The following is an 8735-nucleotide window of genomic DNA, read 5'->3' as shown; positions in this document are numbered from 1 at the left end:
TTTTTTTTTTTTTTTGTTTTTTGTTTTTTTTTTTTTTTATCTCACAAATAATATCAAATATCCATTTGTTGCAATCAATATGAAATGAAGGTAGTATAAATGTATAATAAGTTGGATTTGTCATAATGTATAATTTCATAATATCAATTTTTGTATAATAACACTAACACATAATTAGATAAATCGGTCAAAATTAGGTCTCACTAAGCGTGTTTAATCAAGTGCAACACTTATAAAAACACATCGATTGAGTAGAAATATAAGAAGTTTCTAGTCTTTAATCTCAATTTTTTAAAACTACTTAGATGGATTTATCAGCCATCTTTGTATGTGAACTGTTAAACATCGCCCGCAAATTCCTACATAAAGCCCACAAAATAAGAGTGAAATGACACTTTTGCCCTCAAACTAAAAAACACAATTTCTCTCTCTACTCTCTACTTCCACTTTCTCTCTCTAAATTATTTCCAGAGCTATGTCGAGGCGGCCCGGCAAGGAAGTGGCGGCACCGGCGGTGGGCGGAAGGCGGTTTGCCGGCCAGAAGGTAATTTTTAAATTTTTGTAATTTTTTTTTTAAAAAAAAAACCTCCGGCGACGGTGGGGCGCCAAGGCGAGACGCCACCACCACGGAGGAAGCGCCTAGGCAAGACGCCCATACGGTGGTGGCGGCGCCTAGCCCAGACGCCACTACCACGGCCGCGGCGCATAGGCTAGGCGCCACGGCCGTGGTAGTGGCGTCTGGGCTAGGCGCCGCCACCACCGTACGGGCGTCTTGCCTAGGCGCCTCCTTCTCTTTTTTTTTTAAAATTTTTTTTTTGTTTTTTTTTAATTTTAAATTTTATTTTCGAATTTTTTTTTTTTTTTAAAAATTTGTTTTTCTTTTTTTTAAATTGTATGTTCCCTTTTTTTTTTATCTTTTTTTTTTAAATTTTGTTTTTTTATTTGTTTTAATTTTATGTTCTATTTTTTTTTAAAAAAAAAATTGTTTCTGGTTTTAATTTTTAATTTTATGTTCCTATGTATTTTTTTTTTTTTTTGAATTATATTTTTGTATGTAAAAAAATTATAAGTTCCCTTTTTTTTTATAAATTTTCTTTAAAATTTTGATGTTCTTCTTTTTTTAAGTTTTTGCAATTTTAAATTTTTTAAGTTTTGTTAGTTTTTTGTTTTTGGTTTTTTCTTTGCATTTTTGATTTTTTGTTTTTGTTTATGTTTTTCATTTTTTAGTTTGTTGTTTATATTTTTTGTTTTTGGTTATATATTTTGTTTTTGGTATATTGTTTTGTTCATATTTATATTTTTTTATGTTTATATTTATATTTTTTATGTTTTTATTTATATTGTGTTGTTTATATTTTTATTTTTTATGTTTATAATTTTATTTCCGTTACTTGTTTATTTGCTTTTGTGTTTATTTTCGTCCTTTTTTGTATTTATATTTTTTGTTTTTGGTAATATTTTTTGTTTTTGTTTTTGTTTATGTTTGTTTTTTTTTTTGTTTGTAGTTTATATTTTTTGTTTTTGGTATATGTTTATGTTTATATTTCTTATGTTTATATGTATATTGTCTTGTATATATTTATATTTTTTATGTTTATAATTTTATTTCCGTGACTTGTTTATTTGCTTTTGTGTTTATTTTCGACTTTTTTAATTTGTTTTCGTTATTATGTTTCGTTATTTACTTGGAGTTAGGCATCGCAATTTGGACCTGGTGCGGGGAAGAGTATTGACGTCGTGAGGAGTACGATCTACTCAATGGAGAGCTCGGGGCCCAGACACGTTAGATCCCGTGGTATTTCGGCCTCGGCCCGCAGAGAACGGGTGCACTGTTCTGCGGACGATCAAGATGATGATGATGATGAGGAGGAGGAGGAGGAGGAGGTCGAGGAGGAGGAGGTCGAGGACGAGGATGATGCAGATGAGGATGTCGACGATCAGAGTGGACCATATGATGATTACGGTCCATTCAGTCAGAGGCTTGATGATACGTATGAGACGCATAGGGTAGATGTGCGTAAGGGTCGAGATGGTAGGTTTGTTAGTAGATCTGGCACATCATCTGCGTCCACTGTGTCTGCGGGTAGCAGAAAACGGTCGAGGGCCGTTAATGATTCTTGGATGGTTAGGGGTGAGGTGGCCGGGGGACCTATAGACGGGAGTGTGATTCCTAGCTTTTTAGGACACATCGCTACCCGTATTTGGGAGGACCAGGAGAGGGCTTTGGATACAGGCATTTTGAAATGCCAAACCCGGGAAAAGACTTGTAGGTTTTTGTGTAGCTGGGCTGATGCTTGGCCGGAGGAGAGCGAGATGGTCGGGCGATTGAGGGGCACTAGAGTGAGTCACCTTCCTGCCACCATGCACGACAGGATTGACTGGACGCTGATCACGGCTTTCGTTGAGCGATGGCAGCCGGATACGAACTCGTTCCACCTTCCGTTCGGTGAGATGACCATCATGTTGCATGACGTCGAGGCCATCCTTGGGATTCCCGTGGAGGGAAACCGAGCATCTGTCGTCACTGATGCGGATCAGACAGATTTACTAGCGGAGCTGTTGGCGGTGGATAGGGCTGCGCTGTACACATCGGCACTTGGTGTGTGGGATCACGGCGGCGTTAAGATCGCAGCCGTCTTGCAGCGATGTTTGCACCCTACGGCACGTAGGACGCAGGACACACAGCTGGCTGCATATGTTTTTCTTCTTCTCGGGTGTACCTTGTTTCCGGATAAGAGCGGGAACAAGCTCAGGCCACGCGACATAGTTGACGCGTGTGAGCCCGACAGAGTAGGCCAGTTTTCTTGGGGGTCGGCTACGCTGGCGTATCTGTATCGCCAGTTAGGATTCTCGAGCCGGGCTGATGCAGCAGGTATCACTGGATGTCTGACGTTGTTACAGACCTGGATATACGAGTATTTTCCTGCGTTTCGACCACACCACGACCCGGTTCCCATTGGTGATGGCCAGCCACGTGCCTGTGCGTGGAGTCCGCGTGTCGAGAAGAAGTCCGTTGACCGCCTGCGCTCCATACGGTTATCGCTTGACAGGATGTCCCCCTTAGAGGTACAGTGATTAAATTATTTCTACTTTTACAATCTGATGCTTTATTTTATGACTGTTACTGATTTTAAATAATGTGCAGGTGAACTGGATGCCTTTCGGCCAGAACCCTAGTAATAGGGTACCCAGGACCCTCTACACCGGACTGATTCAGTATCGCGAGATCGTAGAGGCGTACATGCCGCAGCGCTGTCTTCGCCAGCTTGGATTTGTCCAAGTTGTCCCACCTCCACCGGCATGGCCCAGTAAGGCGGTACGATCTGCGTCGTCGAAGGAGTACGTCGTCCAATGGCCGGCAAACATGATATCCATGTGGGAGCAGTTTCCGATGGTTGCCCGCCTATGGACGGTGGAGCTGCAGCGGCCGCCAAGTGGGGTGACTGCCATGTGTGACCAGCACTACATGGAATGGTACATCCGGCACTCGCACCCGAGGTTGATCAAAGACATCGACGACGCAGATGATGACGATGTGCCACCTGCCACTGCCTCTTATGCGGTACGTCTCATCTTTTATTTGTTGTTCTCTTATTTTAATATATATATGTATAATACGTCGTTTCATGTTTTTTGTTTTGTGTAGTGGATGGGCAAGATTATGCAGTTGGGACACCGACTTTTTGAGGAAAGGGACTGCATGACGAGTGCATCAGGCAGAGCTGTTATTGACGATCTGGAACGGACCCTTGAGCAGTGGCAGTGGGCGTCACAGAGAGATTACTGATATTTGAAATTAGACATTATCTTTTTAGTTTGTAATATTTGAAATTATTGTTTTTAGTTTTTAAAATTCAATATTATCTTTTTAGTTTGTAATATTGTGAAATTATTGTTGTTAGTTTTTAAAATGAAACATTATCTTTTAAAAATGAACACATAGAAATGACATAGTATTGACAATACAAGGCCTCATACTAAAAGGTAGGTGTACATCAACAAAAACTACATGGCAATTAAATTGTTCCACTGTTGCACGCGAGCATGGTACAAAGCATCCCAACCCTCCACGCTTGCTCTACGAATTTCATACCACTTCGGTATGATATGTGGGACCGGAAAATCGGGTGACATGTCTAATCGGATAAAATGTCTGTATGACGGCCCAAGAAATCCAATAGCAACGTCCCTTACCGGTCTGGTGACGGTCTCGCGCGAACACCAGGGCAGAACCGTTGTACATGGATAATAGGCTCGACTATGTAAACCAAGGCCGAAATGCATGACTGCACACTTGTAGATGTTTGCAACGGCAAAGAGATCAAGTGGCGCATCGAACCAATGATTTTGATCGCAAGGTCCCCCTCCCCACCGGATACGCTGCAGAGACCTATCCAAGTCCTCGCCGTACACATGGCCATACACATCTCGGTTTGATGAGATTTCACTGTACATCAACTGCCGCACTAAACCGTAGTTGTCTTCACCCATTTGAAACACATCCGCCACAACCCGAAATCCGCAGTTACCATCTGCAATGACATCATTCCACCCGTCCAAGAATGGCATCATGATATTAGGGATCCTGTCCTTATATGGAAAATGTTCAATGTCCATTCTCCCTGTTACACACATCAATAAACACAATAAACAAGTCAACAGTAAACTAATCAAACAGTCAACAAAAGAAATTGAAGTACGACCGCGAATGTACTCAAACGCACTCTTGTTCCGCCGTGGTTGTCGACCCCTAGGTCGCTCGACCCCTTCCGGTTCCTCGGTATCCAAACACGATGTATTGAACATGTCATGAAGTATGTGTGTACAGACGCTAATATTTTAGCGGGCTTCACTTGAGCATCACTCATTTCTTTTACAACTAGTTTCGCAGCTGGACTTAGGTCGCTTAACTGCCGATGCCCCACTTTGTATGCTATCAGCTCATGGTTGTGATATCCCCATTTGCCGTAACCCTTCACTTCCCAACCGTCACGCCTTTGATGTTGTCGAACCTTAACTCGGAACTGACACCCACAACCTTTCCGCTTTGAGTCAAACCGAATCGCTTTACTGAAATCTCGTTCTTCTCTTTTGCGATAACGGTCGCATCTCAAAATGCGATCCATTCTACCATCCCGTTGAGATTTATGAGTTGCTACTACTAAACAAAAGTCTGATCTAATTGCAACCTGTTTTGCCCAATCAATCGCTTGTTGAGCATCTTCGAACAGGCCATCATGTACAAAAATCCCACTGTAATCATTTCCGTCTCCACCATAATCCTGTAACAATAACATATAACGTATAAATATAATTACATTAAGATTAAATTAATACACTTAACACAAAATTATCACAAACGCAATTTCTAAATTTTAAATTTCTAAATATCATTTTTATATTTAACGCATAATACATTTAAAAAACAAAATAATAACACACATTTCATTTCAAATTTATCAAACATAAATAAACAAACAAAAAAAACCATAATAAAAAAAAATAAACAAATACAAAACAAAATAAAACAAAATAAAACAAAAACAAACACAAAATAAAAGATGCATTAAAAAAACTTAATTAAAAAAAAAAATTAATTCCCTCCAAAAAAAATTAAAAGGAAATAAAACAACACAAGCAAACAAAAACAAAAAAATTCCAAAAAAAAAAAACAAAACAAAATAAAACACCACAAGCAAAAAAAATCAAAAACAAATCAAAACAAATAAACAAAACAAATCAAAAAAAAAAACAAAAACAAAACAAAACCAAACAAAAAAAAAACAAACAAACAAATAAAAAAAAAACAAAAACAAAACAAACAAACAAATAAAAAAAAACAAAAACAAAACAAAAAAACCAAAAAAAAAAAAAAGGGGATTAAATTAAAAAAAAAAAAAAAAAAAAAAGAAAAACAAACAAAAATAAAAACAAACAAATAAAAAAAAACAAAAACAAAACAAAAAAAAAAAAAAAAAAAGGGGGATTAAATTAAAAAATAAAAAAAAAAAAAAAAAAAAAATATATTCCCCTAGTGGCGCCTGGCCAGGACGCCGGAGCCACGGCCTGGGCGCCTGGTCAGGACGCCGGAGCCACGGCCGGGGCGTCTGGTCAGGACGCCGCCGCCATGGTGGCGGCGTCCTGGCCAGGCGCCCTGGCCGTGGCTCCGGCGTCCTGGCCACGCGCCACTACCATGGTCGAGGCTTCTCCACCAGGCGCCGTTACCACGGTGGCGGCGTCCTGGCTAGGCGCCACAACCACGGCATGGCCTTTTGGCTAGGCGCCAGCCACCATTTCGTCCTTACGATGCGTTACGAACCTCGTTTTCCGATGACGACGGCGATTCTCCGGTGATCCTCGGCGATCCGGTGCTGCTCCACATTTTTTTAGTGCGAAAAATTTATCTTCGGTTAAAATTATAAAAAGGGCAAATTTGTCAAAAAATTATAAAATGTGGGCTTTATGTAGAGATTTGCGGGCGATGAATAACAAGTCCCCTTTGTATGTATAATGTGACAAACTCGGTCATCATATGGTGTAGTTGTCAAATATTCAATCACAATCCTAAAAAAAAAAAAACAAAAACAAAAAAGATCAATCACAAAATCTTGGCTCCATTCATTTTATTTTACCTCCACTCTTAATTAAACATTAAAGCAAAGGAAAGTAGCAATTATAATAATTAGTCAATCAAAATCTTTAAAAAATTCATACCCAAGCGTCCCAACTCCCAAGCAACCCAACCACAAGTCCACAATCGAGTTTATCAGCAAAAGTCAACTAAATCGATTAAAGTAATCAAAGGCGAGACTCGGTTAAGATCAAACCTCGTATACATCATTTGCAACTATCATCGCTCCAAATTACCGGGGCTATTTTCAACAATTGACCATAAATACTAATCCTTCTTTTCTTCCATTCCTCCATACCACACAAGCAGTGAAATCATCGACTGAAAATCAGAAAGAAGAGAAGATGTTCACAGTAGAAAAACGAGGCAATCTCTACATCTTAACCTTAACAGGCAACAACGAACATCGTCTAAACCCAACTTTAATCAGCTCAATCCGATCATCTCTTTCGCAAATCAAATCCCAATCCCTCGCATCCAAAACCCCTTCCGCCCTAATCACCACCGCTGACGGCAAATTCTTCTCCAATGGCTACGACATAGCCTGGGTAAACTCCTCTTCAAACCCTAAACTCGCCGAAAAAATCATGGATTCTCAATTACAAGCCTTAATTGCTGAACTAATCTCATTTCCAATGCCGACAATCGCCGCCATTAATGGGCACGCTTCAGCAGCTGGGTTTATCCTAGCAATGGCGCATGATTTTGTATTGATGAGGAAAGAAAGAGGGTATTTGTATATGAGTGAGGTAAATATTGGGTTGGTGATTCCGCCATGGTTTGTTGCTGTGATGAAGTGTAAGATTGGAGGAGGGTGGGAAGGGATGAGGAAGGTGGCGTTAATGGCGGAGAAGGTGACGGCGGAGAGAGGGAAGAGAGAGATTGGGGTTGTGGATGAAGTGTTCGAAGGAGCGGCGGCGACAGTGGAAGGGGCGGTTAAGTTGGGGGAGGAGTTGGTTAAGAGGGGTTGGGATGGGGTTGTTTATGGTGAAAATAGGAAGGTTTTGTTGAAAGAAGTTTTGGATTTAATTGGTAATAATCAAGGTTTGGGTTTGAATTATGATGATCTTGTGATTAAGTTTAAGCCTCGTCTTAAAAGAGGAAGTCTGGGTTTATCTCCTAAGAATATGAGCATAATGTTTTTGTGATTATATCAACAATAATGTTGTTAATTTACTTACAGTTTTGTTCCTTGGCCAAGGAGACTAGAAGAAAAATTGTACTTCCTCCGTTCTATTAATATTGTAACAATGGACTTTTTGTACTATTCATTACTCTTGTTTGACCATATAATATAGATTTATGCGTTAAACAAAATATAGTCACGTGGGATCTTATTGGATTCGTCTCATAAAATACTTTCACAATATCAACTTTTTTTAATTTTTACTCTTACACAATTATAGATAGTTAGCATATAAAATGTGCTTTGAGATGCGTAATTTCCACCTTGTTGCAATATTAATGGAACGGATGAAGTATATAAACTTGTAAATTTCTATGTGAGCTTGGTTTATTGTTTATTATCAAAGTCTCGTCTTTGAGCTTGGTTTATTGTTCTTTTTTGTGTTTTTGTCTCAAAAAATTGAGTGATAGAAAGATATGGACGTTGTTTTACAACTTTATTGTCAAGTGATTGATTTAAATTATGTGATGTTTGTTTATTTTTTATTTATTCCCTCCAAAATGCTGTTTATTTATTTTTTAAAAAAAAAACAAAAAAATCTATTAATAAATTAAAATTCTTTTATTAAATTTTATTTATGCAACACATAATTAAGAATTTAAAAGATAGACATTAATAAATTCAAATTTGAAAAAAAAGGTAAAATCGTTACATAAGTCATTTAATTTCAATTAACTTTATATAGTTTCAATCGAGTAAAATTATTAATAAATCTTACTTTATAAATCTGTGCATTGCACGGGGCCAAAAACTAGTTTATGTATATTAGTGTCATCGCACATGTTTAGGGTATTTTTACCCTAAACACTTAGGCCAATGAGGGGCTGCCACGTGTCAGAGGCTGGCAAGTCACCTCTGACCAATCTCCAGCTGACACGTGGCCTCCCCAGATACTTCTTTAGAATTGTGGCCTTCAAG

General features: G+C 38.8%; 1 protein-coding gene across 1 annotated transcript; it reads left to right on the top strand.

Annotated features, from left to right (window-relative positions):
• Nucleotides 1-6846: 6846 nt before the first annotated feature.
• LOC110699002 (enoyl-CoA delta isomerase 1, peroxisomal-like) lies at nucleotides 6847-7948 on the top strand. Its single transcript, XM_021876488.1, has one exon. The coding sequence runs from the start codon at nucleotides 6976-6978 to the stop codon at nucleotides 7777-7779; it is 804 nt and encodes a 267-aa protein (XP_021732180.1). The 5' UTR covers nucleotides 6847-6975; the 3' UTR covers nucleotides 7780-7948.
• The last annotated feature ends 787 nt before the right edge of the window (nucleotides 7949-8735 follow it).

Source organism: Chenopodium quinoa, unplaced genomic scaffold (assembly GCF_001683475.1).
Source record: "Chenopodium quinoa cultivar QQ74 unplaced genomic scaffold, ASM168347v1, whole genome shotgun sequence".
NCBI classification, from domain to species: domain Eukaryota; kingdom Viridiplantae; phylum Streptophyta; class Magnoliopsida; order Caryophyllales; family Amaranthaceae; genus Chenopodium; species Chenopodium quinoa.
This window is presented reverse-complemented; position numbering and strand designations above follow the sequence as displayed.

What these genes read in the sequence shown, in the direction of transcription:
- LOC110699002 (XM_021876488.1), top strand. Translation starts at nt 6,976, where the DNA reads ATGTTCACAGTAGAAAAACGAGGCAATCTCTACATCTTAACCTTAACA.